We start from the raw sequence: 16,590 nt of genomic DNA on the forward strand, positions 1-16,590 counted from the left end.
TATCATTACAATATATATTCTTGTTCAGCGTAATTTTTTTTAACATACTAAAGTTTTAATGGAATTAGAGGGGTGTAACCTAATCTTGATGATTACCTTTTTGTTTATAACAAAAATATTATTAATTATTTAATGAATATATAAATCAAACCAATTCAAATATCTTTGATTTGGTATTTGTAGCACAGAAAAGCGAGGAACAGAAGCTACAAAAATAGCATTGAAACTCAACTAACAAAAGTAAATGCTGTATCAAATATACCTATTTCTATGTTATTTAGACAGTTTTTAATACTTGTTATATTTCTATATACCGGTAGGGGAACAAAATAAAACACAAATTTATAATTGAGAGAGAGAGCATTTACTTTATGTAACATAGCTGACATGACATATATATTACCTATACATACGTAGGGCTGAGTATTACACATACAAGATATGAACTATATATACAAAAATGTTCTGTTAGCAGGGAGAGTATCTTTCTAATTAAAAGGCGTGTGACACTGAGGGTTGATGTTGAAAGGCCAAAATATTGTCGGCAGCGGATATCTACTTTATGGCTACATCGAACTTTACGGTTCAATTTCTACACAAAAGACAATAACAGTGATATTTACATTTGTTATATAATTACAATTAGTTTAAAGGAAGAACTGACAACATAAGTTGAGCTATGATTTTATCAAACATGTACAATTTGATTCATCCTATAGACCATGCTTCCTTTTCCATATCATCTATGATGAAATTTCATTTTTACTTGTCTATATTTTTTTTTGATGAAGTAAGATGCTGGAATTATTTAAAAATAAACTAGATATTGCAGAAAATTCGAGGTTTCTATGCGGTTTGAAGAAAACAGTGTAAAAGCATTTTAATTTCTATTTCAAGCGATAGTATACTTTATTTTTCTTTTATTGCTAATATGTCTCTTCATTTTTATACAAAGGAAATTCTTTCAGATAGATTTAAGCCACTTCCAGGTTCTTGAATAAACTGTGGTACCAATATGGCATATTTCTATAACTTTGTTTAATTCTGTAACTTTCAGTTACAAAATAGATCATTTTGTAATTACTCATTTTTTCAACTAAAAGATGATTCTTAAAAATAATTAATCTCAAAAACTTAGAACCTTATTGATTAGTAAATGAAAAAATCAGTTGGTTAGGAATAAGTTTTAATTTAAATTGATAAAAATCACAAACAATATTCTTTCCTACATTCAAAATATCGTATAAATAAATATATACATTTTCCACAAAAACAAATAGAAAAAAAGACAATTACCTATTTATAACAAAATCGCTTTTGGAAAAACAGTTAAGCTTGCCGTCACAATCAAATCATTTTTTAATTTTGTCGACGTTATTCTAAAATTTATTTATATATTCGCTAACATGATATATTTTTGTACAATTTGAAGCTAGAAAAATTTTATTTCATCAAAAACCATCTGTATTTATTATGAAAAATTCGACCATTCTACTATATTATTATGCTTTTAAATCATTCTGATGCAATTACAAAAAACGAAGCGGTTATATTTACATTTTGACAGCTTTCTTCTTTCATAGATTAAATTGGTTCAAACCGTTGAACCTTTTCATCTCAATATTGAAAGGCAACTCAAATATAATAAAACTGATGTTGTGTTATCAAACAACAGAAAAAAGAAGAATCAAAATTGGAATACATTGAGGAGAAATATAAAATTAAGATACAATAGGTATGTTGACAGTGATGAATAAACTTTTGTTAGACATAATATAGAAAATTAATTGTTTTTACTATGAAGTTAGTTAAAATGTATTAAGGGAATAATAAAATAATGTTGGACAAAACATTCCGTATGATTTTTTAGAGATGAATATACAAGCTAAAAAAAAGTTAAAGAGAGAAATATACTAGATACTTTGATGGTTTTCGATTAAAAAATTGAAATGAATGAATAATTAGTGGCTTAATTCTCTTGAAAAGTAATCATTTTCTGTAATCGATTGAGCCACAAAGCGATCATCCTACCAAGATTCGACAGGTAAAACTAAAACGACAAAATTAAAATCGAAAAAGAGTACACTCCCAGGAAATCTGCGATATATTATAAGAACAGGCTGGCATCTCAGCCCGAAAAATTCAAAATTTCAGTCAAGCATATATTGCAAAACACAATAAACCCCGCGCCTGCGCGGTGTAACGTTCATCAGTCAGTGCGCGTGCGCCTGCGCTTGCGCTTACTGTCTGACACGCCACCATTGCTGCACTTTTTCAGTGAGCTTTCTACAGAGACCCCCTAGTTTCCGTCACATCGGACCTTCCTCAGATTCACCCTCGCCTTCTTCCACTGTAACTTGAAATCTGATGCCTGGTCGCTGGGAATCGGGAGCCTCTTCCGGAGGGGGACTGGGCGGTATCGCGTTCTGATACCAATCACGATTCTCTTCTAAAGTATCCAAGATATCTTGGGCGTCAGGATGTACAAGATCCGCCCAAGTTTCCCACAAAGGATGCACTATGTAATCTATAAAACCGACTTGCGATTTTTCTATGGTTGCCGAATGCCTATCGCACATCGGACTGATATCCATTTTGGCTTCTCTTTCTTTGTCCCCTTGTTGGAAGAATTCTTCGATTAGAAGATCTACCCAACGTCTATAAAGAGCTAAAGGTTTGGTAGGATTACTAAGGTCAGCACAGTGCACTAAATTTTCCAACACTTGTATTCTGTCTGTGTAATTATCTAAAAGAAGTACCCCCGAGCCGGCTACTTTTTTCGTTTCCACCATAGTCTTCAGATCTGCTAAAAGAGTCATATGTTTAGACATATCGGTGCTAAGGACCATATCTATGACCATTTTCCTGAGAGTCTGCCTCTGTTTCTTGGTCATATTACAAAAAATGTCGCAACCATCATTGGAAAGTAATTTAAAGGCTACAGCTAAGTGATGATTCTCTAGAACGCTTTCGTCATTGTACATAAGAGCTAATTCAGAACTGGAGTTTATTAAAAATTGATTCGTTAGTCCGGGATGGTCTACGTCGTGGATGCAAGCTGCAAACAACGCTGCTGTTATTTCGAGCGGCGTAAAAACCGATTCCAGTGCGGGCGTATTGAGAAGAACGTGCGTACCCTGTGCTACATCAGCCGCGTGCAACGAGTTGTGGAACGGATTCTCTTTCACATAGTGATCTTCTAAAGTCATCATAAAAGTAATAAAAGTTTTCGGTGGGATGTTCATCGTTTTGAGAAGATCTCTATTGCTAAAAGTCGTATATGCTACGCAAGTTAAAGGCTTGCCGTTGCTCAATTCTCCGATACGGAAAATATCAATGCCCCATTGGTCGATCATGATTAAACACTTGCCTAGTTCTTCTTCGAACGGAGTTTCTATTCCATGTAACGGCAATTTTTCACCAGTAAAAGAATTCGTATGACATAATGGTTTGCGATTAACGCCAGATATTTGGGACATTGTTGAGTGCGGACCCCGTACGCGTTCCTTGCGTTGAGTTGGCTTCGGAAATTCCGGCACTTCATCTCGAAGAGACGGAATGTCCAGTTCCTGTTGTTTATCTGCAACAGATAAATTAATATAACAAGATAATTAGGAACATTCTAAACGGTTATTCATACAGTTGCATTGCAAGTCATTAACCTTTATTACCCATATTAAAGTTCAATTAGTACATTTTCTATACAAAAATAAGAAAATTGTTCAATCGAAATCTAAGCTTTCTATTTTGTCGTGGAGGTATATTCAAAGGAGGCACGGTCAAACAAGATATAATATTAAATGGATTAAACATTTTTATTTAATCTATTTCAACTAATGCATATCTATTTCGAAGCATATCAACATGAAGTAAAATCACGTGTGGCCTTTATTTTCAATTATTATATTGAAAAAATTGAAATAAAGCAAAGACATTTCACGGACAGTGTACGTTGTCATTTACGTCACCGATTACAGTTGAAACAATTGTTGCTTAAATTTTGAGATATGGCAACAATGATGTCAAATATGACATTGACATCAGCAAGTTTGATGGTGAACGTGTTGTGCTATTTGAGTTGTTTACAGATACTAGAAACATTCACCTTGGTTATAAAATGGTATTAAATCGTGAAAATTGTCTATGACATTTTCGTGAGGTGAGTTTCTTCTTTCGCTGGTTTGCCAAAATCGGCTGTTGTGCCATAAACTGTTATTGCATGTGATTTAACGTGAAATTGAGGCGTTACTTGGGCGTACATTCGATATTGCATGAACATTTGGATGTCGAAAAGATTTGTTCGCTCAAAAAAAGAGCTCGTGTCGATTGGTGCAAAAAAATGCCGAAGAAATCAATCGCGGCGATTCAAAATATTGCGACAGGCGACGTATCATAGATCTATACACTAAACAACAATCGACTGTATGGGTTTTTTTATGACAAGCCAAACTCATCAAAAGTTGTTTGCGTACGACGCAAATGGTCTCCCGTTTTTTCGGTATAACTGGACATGTAGCGAACGTAGAACAGTCAATTCTGAATGGTACACCAGCATTTGTTTGCCAGAAGTCTTCGAAAAAAATCAATCAATCCATCGAACAGTCCTTGTTTGGCACCAATGGCAGATCAAAAAAATAAATTTTTCTACACCTGAAGAAGCGATTGATTCGATCAAATTACATGTTTTTGAGGTCCCTCAATCGGAATGGAATTGATCCAAACACATGATAATATAAGATATATAAGATTTTAATAAAAACGCGAGACCAAAACGGAATCAAAATTTTTATTATAAAATTAAATGTCCTTGTAGGAGCCTGTACGCAGATAAATAAAACAACAAAAGGATAAAAACTTTGCCGCGGCGACGTTGCACGATTTAATTAGTTCTCAGTAAACCTGCTTAATTTTATAATTGATTAGAAAATTCGATATTTAAGTTCGATATAATTAGAAAAGGGACTGAAAAATTTCAAATATTCTTTTCCAAAATACTTACCAAGGAAAGTGGAACATATGTATTCGGAAATTTGATTGCCAGACTTGCTAGATTCTGAGAAATGGGACAATTCCTTATTCAGCATACGTTTGAACTGTAACAAAATATAATTAAATTATTTCCCACTATATTCGTTCGGAAGCATCAAGAATATTTAAAAAAAAAACGAAAAAGTCTCTTATTGCAACCTCTAACAGCAAATCATTTTTTATTTTGTTAAGATACAGATGTGCTTTCAAATTTTTGGACGATACTGTATACTTGTTGAACTATACACCATAAGGGATTCGAAATATATAAAAATAAACACAATGGAGCACATCTGTGGTGGATATTTCATTTTAGGAGTTGTAATAAAAAATTGTGAACCACATATACATTTATCTTCTTAACAGGTTGAGGTATAAATCGTATTGTGAGTTTTATCGACAGTAATATAGCAATATGAGGCTCTATATACTTTTTTTGAGATTGATTCGAATATACAGTGTAATTTCTATAAAATTGGTCGGAAATTCGATTAAAAACGGTCGTAAATATTTCAATCAAAGTATATTATTGAAATTATCCTATTCCTAGATGTTATATAGTTCAAATAAAACCAGGTCTACTACTGAAATATGTTTTTTCAACAAATTATTATTATACTGTTAACAACCAATCTCACAATTCTTTGCAAAAATTTCGCTGAGAATTTTTGTTACGGCGAGTTTGTAATTAAAAAACAGACTATGTGAAAAAATTTAACTAACTATCTATGAACCCAACATACGTAGTTCGTTCTAATGATTGTTCCTGAACCACCATTTTATTTAAATATCATTCCACGGAAGTATATTTAAATGTACAAATGAAGTTATGTGAATAAGATGGAGGTTGTAAGACATTACAGAAAATCTAAATTATTTATTCAGATGAAGCTAAACAAATTGTTTAGTTACAAATTTCCGGCATGATGAATAAAAACCGAAAAAGCTGTTTACCAACTTATCCATTATTATAACGAAATATTCCGAATGATATTTTTTCACGGGAAACATATGATAGAACGGAACTGCCCAAAGAAGTACAGATTATGTCTGGAAGAAGACAAGAAGAAGTGGATAATGATGAAGGATGAAGATAACAGCAGATGAAAATGTTAATGTTAGTATTTCAACTAAGAAGACGCAATCAAGGGTCATAGCTCGTAGATCCGATAAAAGCATAAATGGTAAGCAGATATTGAAGAAGAACTTGGAATTCAGGATGTGGTTGAATGGGTTAGAGAATGTAAACGTCGATAATGTCGAAAATATGCCTTAATGAGCAAAAATCCAGAAACCAAAGACACTAAAACTATTAGACAGACCACCAAATAAAAGAAGAAGAAGAATTCGAGTAGAGGAATCTTATGGAAATAAAAAGAAGAAGAATAATAATGGGACAGCACGGTTAAGAAAAAGTATTGGTGTAGAAAGAAGTTAGATTTTATGAATCACTTGTCTAAGAAGTTATAGAAGTCGGAAAAACAACGACAGAACTGTAAAAAAGCGTTTAATGGAAATACACTGCAAATATGAGAAAACAAAAACATGGACGTAGCTGTAGTTCCACTCAGGACCGCTATAGAGTGAAAAATATCAACAGGATCTAATGAAACAACACCATGGGTTAATTGCACTCCAAAGTAACTCAGAGATATACAATTTAGTGGCGAAAATTTCATGAAATCAGTTTGCGTCTTACAATATTCAAATTTAGTTTATAAAAATCTATAAAGATCAGTTTCCCCAACAAATTTTTTGATGTTCTGTATACGTATAACACTTATTTCGAATATTAGTTCAAATTATTCAAAATGAATCATGTTTTTAAATGCATAGTTACTGAGTCATATTACTAAAGTTCAACATGTTTTTTTTTAAACAATGCTTGATGAATATTCAAAAAACGATTCAAAAATATATAAATAATGAAAAATTGATGAGAATTGTTGAATAATCAATACGCATGTTAATTTTTTTAACACTATACAATATTAACTACTAAAAGGCGATAAAATCGATTCCATCTAGACAATCATCTATCGAATAACCGAATAACTTACCAAAGTCATGATACTTTATACTTTATAAATGCGATCTATGTTTTTTTGAACTTTTTATTCACCTCAAATGGCTGTCTAATATTAATTCTCATCAGCAGGTTTGCGGTTTTTCTAATTTTTGGTATTCAAAATTACAAGTCTTTATTTTTATACAACTTATTATACAACCAACTGGGATCAAAATCTGGTTCTGGATTAGGATCCACAACCAACTGATAAATGATCTACCTGAATCCTGATCACAGTTTACAAAAAGCCCTCAGGATGACAAAACCGCCATTGCTCGGTATAATATTCACGTTTTTTTTCATTCATTTGCATTCATAAAGAACGTAATTTCTGAATCGGTCAAAAAGCGTAGCGGTTCATTTTTTAACGCAATTATAAAATTGTTTTATCAAAATAGTGGACTGTAAACGCTTTCTTTCTCATATCAAATCGTTTCTCCGATAAATTGTCATTTTTATTTCTTGATATTCGTTCAAGATGTAGTTTAATCCAGGGAACAATATTTGAAGGAATATATTTCTTTTATAGAGTGGTTAGTACGCTATTCGGCGTCTCTATTAGTGGATTCCGGTGGTTATATAATTCACGGTGGGTGGAAATCCAACACAGTTGCGGAGGGTTACGTAGACGACTCAATAAAAAACTAGAGTTAGACTACAAGCAACATTCCAACAATCCAATAAGTCCTAATACAACTATAGGCGATGTTATTTCTTTAAAATCATTAAATGTTGCCAATTAACTTCTTCTCCACTTCGGTTTTAATATTACTATTACAAAATAAAGATTGATAATAAGTTTTGTCGAATTTTTTTAAGCATACGGACGTTTTGTATGTAACTAGTGAGTAAAATAACTTTTTCTCACTCGTCGAACCGTCCCACTCGTGAAAAAATTATTACTTTACTCACTTGTTTCATAAATAACTATTATTGGTTGTTCAAGAGTCAGGCAGTATAAACTATTGATATTATTTAACGCCGAACTTCGATTTAATGATAAATAATTACTTCGAATCGAACTTTTTATCAATTATATCGAAATTGACCCGAATAAATAAAGAAAAACTAGTACAAATTCAAGATTGATGTAACTCAAGTTCGTTATCTTTTTTTTTTTTGATTTTTGTTTGAAAACGAAAATTTTAATCAGCGAGATAAAATGTAATAACAAAAAGAATAGCTTGCAAAATTTATTTAATTAACGACGCGGTTCACCATGTTTCTAGCTCGTGATATTATTTATATAATATAAACTAATGTTTAACTAATGACGTTAATACTTACATCGGTATAATTATAACTAATGAAACAAAACGAGCGAAATTTTTTTGCGAGATTTGTTGAAAGCCATTCCTAATATAAATATTTTATACAGAAATATATACAATTACCAATTGTTTGACGTTATACTGATCCTACATGTTGAATGTTATTACGTGTTATTTCCTATTGAAAAAATAACTTTCAATCTACCCGTGGTAATAATGAACTTAACTGTTTCACTATTTGAGTACCTTACTAATTAGGATCGAAATCGTTCGATATCAAAACAAAAACGGGGTTAACGTCCCTTTGAAGTACAAACAACTGAAGATAGATTAGCCGACGAAAATTTATGATTAAAAATGAAAACGAATTTAAAAAAAAACATAAAAGATTCATATTTCACCACCAAAGAAGTGAAATGACAAACTAGGATGAAGAAAGAATGAACAGGCGATAGATTTACTATGCAATAACTTGCTACAAGTGAAACTTTGAGGTTAGGAAACAGAAAAGACTTCTTTGTCTTAAAATGCGGTCGCTTTTTGCAATTCATCCCTTTAGGGTATCAAGCAATGTTACTTAAAACTCACCAGTTATCTTTTTGATAAATACTATCCCAAAAAATGGTCGTTATAACTTTTCCAGAAGATAAAGCCGTCTTTATCTATTTCGTAACAGACTCGCCTCTGTAATCGACTGTATTGGGAGTTTTTGGGTCTCATGGGTGGAGTAGTTTCATCACCAAGTTACGAAATGATCCAAAAATCAGAATCATTTCGGTTAAACCGCCCGTCAGAATTTGGCGCCTCGTCGATTTCTCCAAATTCAATCCGAAGGTTGTCCAGTACAATTTAATGAAAACACATTCCCCAAATTGTATTAACAAGTCTTGGTGTCTTCAGCTTGAGGTTGGAAACTTTGTAGACAACTCTAGTATATCTACTTTTTCGATACATCGGGTCAAATCCTTACTCCCATTTCGAGTTGTCTAAACGTCAACTGACCTACTCATTCCCTAGTCTACAAGACGATCATTTTCCTCGAGACTCAAGGTTTCACCAATAGGTGAATTTAAGATATTAAAAAGGCACTTTCCTACAAATAGCCAGCGATAGGAAATAATCCAGCCATAGCTGTAATAACGCTTCGATTCAACGAGAAATTTTCCTTTCAATTAACCCCCGCAATAGCCAGCGAGTGAATACACGGCGCTAAATAAAGCTAAGAACATCAGTGCAGAGCAAAATGTTCCTATATCGGGGCCATATCCTACCTAAACTATCTCTCTTTTTTCTCTGCGAATTCCTGTTAACTTAGGAAGAGATTTAGTTCCAAAAAGACTGTTGTCGTGCTCATAATAAAGATACGTAAACTGCGTAAATGTTTAGTAACTCTCAGGTGTGTTTTATACCAAAGAAATTCGAAAAACTAAGTATTAAGACATACCGAGAATGAAACAGAAATGTAGTGTACTTGGACGAAATTTGGTTTGATACATAAGTCGTATTTGAATATGGAGTTGATGATTCTAAGAATTGAAAACTTACAACTGGTAGAAAAGCTAGTTACCACGAACACACCCTTCCCCACCTATCCCAAAGTAACTACAAACGAGACTTAACTCTAAATAATTTATTTTTTACATTTGAGGTTATAAAATGTTTATGGACTCGACTTTGATCAAATTATCTCTGTATAATAGATTCCGATATTGTTTATCAAAGTATTTGAGCCCTTGGGCCTAATTTTACAAGTGAAGTTTAAGCCTTAAGACAAATTACATACCCGCGTTCAGGGGATAGTTTAAATTTAATTTTAACATGAAACAGAGGATTCGAACCTAACTTTTCATACTTGTTCAAATTTTTATAATATTATAAAGATTTGCACTTCATATTTGATGAGTTTGTGGATGATGATGAGGAAATTTTCAATATTGTTGACGTGTCGAGAAACAAAAATTTCTTCGTCTTGGAGCAAATCTTCAAATCGTCAAAACTTTTAAGGTTTCGTTATTTTCATCATTAAATTCCCTTATCAACTCCTTCTAAACTTTCTAAAGCAATTCAACTTTAAAACAAACGTCGGAAAAATTTCTGTTATATTTTCGCGTGAGTGACAACTGACAGAAAGATGTCTGCTCAACTGTGACATATAAATAAAGCCATTTTGTTTATTCTTGGTTTAAACTATAAAAACTAAAAAATTTGTTGTGGTTTTATCGAAATCACGAAAGGTTTTGTTATTTTCATTATTGAATTCCCTTACCAACTCCTTCCAACCTTTTCCCTTTTTTTTATACAACTTTCTTAAGTGACAACTGACAGAAAGATGTCTGCTCAACTGTGACATGTAAATAAAGCCATTTTGTTTATTCTTGGTTTAAACTATAAAAACTAAAAAATTTGTTGTAGTTTTATCGAAATCACGAAAGGTTTTGTTATTTTCATTATTGAATTCCCTTACAAACTCCTTCCAAACTTTTCTCTTTTTTTTTAACATATTTAAGTGACAACTGACAGAAAGATGACTGCTCAACTGTAACATATAAATAAAGCCATTTTGTTTATTCTTGGTTTAAAATATAAAAACTATAAAATTTGTTGTGGTTTTATCGAAAACTTTTTTTGGTTTTGTTATTTTCATTATTGAATTCCCTTACCAACTCCTTCCAACCTTTTCCCTTTTTTTATACAACTTTCTTAATTGACAACTGACAGAAAGATGTCTGCTCAACTGTGACATGTAAATAAAGCCATTTTGTTTATTCTTGGTTTAAAATATAAAAACTAAAAAATTTGTTGTAGTTTTATCGAAATCACGAAAGGTTTTGTTATTTTCATTATTGAATTCCCTTACCAACTCCTTCCAACCTTTTCCCTTTTTTTTATCCAACTTTCTTAAGTGACAACTGACAGAAAGATGTCTGCTCAACTGTGACATATAAATAAAGCCATTTTGTTTATTCTTGGTTTAAACTATAAAAACTAAAAAATTTGTTGTGGTTTTATCGAAATCACGAAAGGTTTTGTTATTTTCATTATTGAATTCCCTTACCAACTCCTTCCAACCTTTTCCCTTTTTTTTATACAACTTTCTCAAGTTACAACTGACAGAAAGATGTCTGCTCAACTGTGACATGTAAATAAAGCCATTTTGTTTATTTTTGGTTTAAATTAGAGTTTAAATCATAGTTGCAACTTCAGTTTAATATCCAATTCTACATTTGGTTGTAAAATTGGCCCTTGATACCATAAAATTTTATTTCATGTTATTCCTTATCTCATTTATCATTTTCCAAGTAATCGTTTTTGGAATTCCTATATTTGAGAGTCCAGTTCAATCCCCTATTATTGCGAAACAATTATTTTAAATAACAAGAGATGTCACAAATAATTGTTCCAATTCAATTTATAATTCTAAAATTTATCTTGTACCAAATTATTAGATATAACATATTGAAATACCAAATATATCTTTCAAGTAAGATATAATATATTTATATAAATTACGGTGGTTTTATTGTTAATAGCTAAAATAAATTTTACGATATATTGGAAATTGGAAAAATCGTGAGATTAGTTAAATTATTGACGTCAAGTAATTCTACTCGTATATTATCCGATCAATGAATTATTTAGTCATTTAAAATACAAATTAACAGATTGATAATTCAAAATTAAAATAATTAATAAGTATAAGACGGCAGCTTTTACGTAAGACGTACCACACAAAACCGTCTGCAGAAAATCGAGAGCCATTAAGAAGTCTGGGTTGATAACTCTAGGAAAAAATTATTTTATATTATTTATCAGTTAAAAGATATCGAGGAAATTAAGCCTCTTCGACATATTTCAAGAAAAACTGTTATCATATTCATTTTATTTCTAATAATTTTGAAAATTATCTATAACGATGCTAGTTGTATCGACTCAAAGTTTGAATAACTGAATTATAAAAATATTTTTGTTTTTCGTATTTGTTGCATTTATATGTAGTGCGATCCACGATATTTCAGCCTAATTTTCGTACACAGTCTATTTAATTTCATAGTCTATTAAATCTTGAACTTTGTGAACAAAAAATTGTCGGACGAGCTCTTAATATTAATAATTTTTTTTTATAACTTTGGAATTTATTAACTCATTATTAAATCATCGGACTAGTTGAGTTAAAACATATTTTTGTAGTGAATTTTTGATATATTTACTTTTCCAAAAGTTATTTAACGCCAAAGATGGATTGATTTAAAATTTTTAATATTTTCTAATTTTCCGACGCAACCATTAATGTTCTAAGAAAATTTAATAAGACTTTTTTGTAGAACATTTAATTTCCTATAACTTATCTTTCAAAAAATTTTTGATTTTTTTTACACATCGTAAGTTATTTGAAAAAAACTAAATTTGAAAAAGTGAATATATCAAAAAATTATAAGAATATTTTTTTGTAGAGCGTTCAATTCTCTTCAAAAATATGTTCTGACTCAACTAGTCCGATGACTTGTTAAAGAGTTAATGAATTTCAAAAAAATTTTCCCACGTTAATCAAATGGAAAATTGAAATTTTCGACGCGGCACCTTTTAATATTAATATTAAGAACTCTAAATTTTTTTTCGTGATTTCAAACAATATTATTGAAACAGTCTAATGTCTGGCATGAGTCAGAAAAATAAACTACACAACACGCGAATAGGTTAAATTTTTATTTACTGAGAAATGTGCAGTTCAAATCTCAGCTACTTGGCCTATCAATATTTGATTTTTTTAGGGATATATGGTTTTTTAAACTAATAATCTTAAGAAATTATAGAAAAATATTGAAAAATAACTGTCATAATAAAGACCAGAATGTTTTATTATAACCTAATCAAGTGATTGCTTAACTCGAAATGTTTTTGAAAAAATTACATTTTCAAATTTTTCACTGTTTAAAAACCCAAATTTTCATGTAGGCAAATACTAATCTTTTTTCTATTCATATTGGAAACTGTTGATTTTCAATTTTTTTTTTCAAGAATTTACCAAAAAAGTGCCAGACGTGCAAGTTCCATTACTCAATGTATAGGATTTGGAAATTTATCGTTTATGATGTAATATTATAGGAGAAAGATTTAAATATTTCTTAACTATGGTTTAAATATTTTCCGCAACAGTAATTTTTGTTTTTTATTCGGTACACTGACCATAAAATAGATCAACGATCTTCTGAATCTATAATTTGTATAGAATGCATCTATTGCGCTAGAAGTACCCGTAAAAAAGAACTTTTCTTTATTTTTATTTAATAAGAGGTCAACAACATATACAAACATGTAGATATTTTGAAAAAAAAATACCTAAATCATTGAATATTAGAAGCAATAATAAAATATTTATTGGACAAAACAAGTCCAAAGTCACTTATAAATTATTGCCTGGCATAAAAAAACGCTTTATTACCATCAAAACAGTATCATTATCTTTTGAAAAAAATATTGTAGTCATACGCATGAAAAATATCACGTATACCACAACTAAGATGTTGCCAATTGTCTATATTAAATTTTTAATTAGTAAGATTCTGGCAAAGTAAATATTTTCAACGCTCTTTAGTACAAGGCCATTATGTAACAGAAATAGTACGAAATCAATAAAATCTTTTCATAACGATATTACAAAATGAAACATAGAGGATATCTCAGACGTAATGCCGATTTTCATATGTGAGTAGTCCTATGTCACATTTTAAAACATTATTGAAAATCTTATATATTAAAAAAATTGATGATTTCCATTCCGAGTCCGTTCAGGCGTTCTACCCAACCGATTTGCTTAATTTTTTTTTTCAATGAAAGGTATTGATGCACAGATCAGCCATCAACCGTTGGATTTCATCCAATTTTCACCATTCTCAAGTTATACTCAAATGCGATTTCCCCCTGTATATTACTTATGGGAGTTTTTCACATATACACGTTCTATCCTCAATATCTCAGGTTCTATTTAAGATAGAGACTTCGTTTTGGTTTAAGAACACTCGCTGAAACACCTTCTTTCTTTTAAGTTTTTGAACACTGAAATTGGTTGAGTTGGAGAGGAGCAAGGCGCGGAGATTCAATGTGGAGTTATGGATTCTTGTAGGTTTTTGACAATTTTTCTACATTCAAAGATCTATATCTCAGGTTCTAATATAGCTACAGAGTTCGTTTTGACTTAAGAATACTCGCTGAAACACATTCTTTCTTTTGAGTTTTTGAACACTTAAATCGATCAAGTTGGAGAGGAGCTAGGCGCGGACATTCAATGTGGAGTTATGGATTTTTGTAGGTTTTTGGCAATTTTTCTACATTCAAAGATCTATATCTCAGGTTCTAATATAGCTACAGAGTTCGTTTTGGTTTAAGAACACTCGCTGAAACACCTTCTTTCTTTTGGGTTTTTGAACACTGAAATTGGTTGAGTTGGAGAGGAGCAAGGCGCGGACATTCAATGTGGAGTTATGGATTTTTGTAGGTTTTTGGCAATTTTTCTACATTCAAAGATCTATATCTCAGGTTCTAATATAGCTACAGAGTTCGTTTTGGTTTAAGAACACTCGATGAAACACCTTCTTTCTTTTGGGTTTTTGAACACTGAAATTGGTTGAGTTGGAGAGGAGCTAGGCGCGGACATTCAATGTGGAGTTATGGATTTTTGTAGGTTCTTGGCAATTTTTCTACATTCAAAGATCTATATCTCAGGTTCTAATATAGCTACAGAGTTCGTTTTGGTTTAATAACACTCGCTGAAACACCTTCTTTCTTTTGGGTTTTTGAACACTGAAATTGGTTGAGTTGGAGAGGAGCAAGGCGCGGACATTCAATGTGGAGTTATGGATTCTTGTAGGTTTTTGACAATTGTTCTACATTCAAAGATCTATATCTCAGGTTCTAATATAGCTACAGAGTTCGTTCTTTTCTATTATAATGATTTCTGATACTTATTTAATAGATTCAGCAAAGAAATTCAAGTAGAAGACACAGTTAACGAGTGGACAGCACGGCGTTGGTGTCTTAAAAATCTGACCAAAACCAAAAAAAACTTTTCAGTTAGGGATTTGACTATCAGAAAACCTCGGAAGTGACCTATGTGACTTCATTGCTCTATGAAGTATAGTCTAAAATGCAACTGGATTGTTACTAGTAATGAAAGGGATAATTTTTTGTGGATTTGACATCAAATTTGTAATCTTTGGAAATAATACGAAACTTCATTTCCTTATAAAGTATGGGCTGAAATACAAGCCCAGTGGTTGTTAGAGGGTGAAGGGGGTTAGTTAGCTATACATTTGACATCGAATTCGTAATGAGCGACTCCAAAACCCTCCAACCAGATGGATAACTTGATTTTTTTAATTTTTGGTAAATTTTTCAATAGTGAAGCTTTGACACATGACACATTCGCGTTCAGATTATCCACCTGAGTGGGAAGCAGTGGAAAACTAACCTAGCACCAGTACTAGCCAATTATCGGACTCCCTTGAACCTTCTGCAGATACCTTACATCGCCATTCAAAATAATTAGGTCAGATAGCTCTAAAAGTTATCGAATTATCCTAGATTCAAGCGAAATTTTGCCCTACCGAAACCCGGACATGGTGGTAAGACAAACAACAATTACCAGACCCCTTCTTAAAGAGAGGTCGATTCGAGCGGAAAGTCTTGTGTATCTGGTGGAATGGAAGATTTACATACACGATTTACCTATCAATGTATGAGGTTTTATCGTGAAAATATCCAACCGAAAACGGGTTCTCATACAAGATAATGCTAAACCACATAATGCCAAATAAGATCGAGGAACTTGGTGTTGAGCTCACACCACAAGCAGGATCACTGTCAGATCACTATTTATTCAGATCCATGGCGAAAAATTTGAATCTAAATCGACGATTTGGATAGTTACAATGGGTATATAAAAAAGACTTATAGTCCAGTACACTAAACTGACGTTATAATTGATTACAAACATTTGTATTGTTTTTATTGTAGGCTTATGTAAATGAAAATGAAAAAATGAAATGGTAAATATTAGTAGAATGAGAAAATAATTATTTTTGTGAATGTGACAACTTTCTTTAATATTTATATATATATATATCTCAAAAAGGCTATCGAAAGGATATCAATGTTTTTGAAATTGCAGCTGACATCATTATAATATCAGAGACAGCAGCATCTTAATTATATCGGACAAAAGTCGCG

General features: G+C 31.6%; 1 protein-coding gene across 44 annotated transcripts in view; it reads right to left on the reverse strand.

The window, feature by feature from the left end:
- Nucleotides 1-341: 341 nt before the first annotated feature.
- Nucleotides 342-16,590, reverse strand: part of LOC130903946 (cAMP-specific 3',5'-cyclic phosphodiesterase) — a 248,370-nt gene continuing 232,121 nt past the window's right edge. For all 44 annotated transcript variants that reach the window (XM_057816398.1, XM_057816384.1, XM_057816392.1 and 41 more), the window contains 2 exons: nt 5,000-5,093; nt 342-3,580 (listed from right to left, as the gene is read on the reverse strand). In XM_057816398.1, the coding sequence (XP_057672381.1) occupies nt 2,310-3,580; nt 5,000-5,093 (1,365 nt within the window). In that variant the 3' untranslated portion in view covers nt 342-2,309. The remainder of the gene's footprint in view (nt 3,581-4,999; nt 5,094-16,590) is intronic.

Source organism: Diorhabda carinulata, chromosome 2 (genome assembly GCF_026250575.1).
Source record: "Diorhabda carinulata isolate Delta chromosome 2, icDioCari1.1, whole genome shotgun sequence".
Lineage (NCBI taxonomy): Eukaryota > Metazoa > Arthropoda > Insecta > Coleoptera > Chrysomelidae > Diorhabda > Diorhabda carinulata.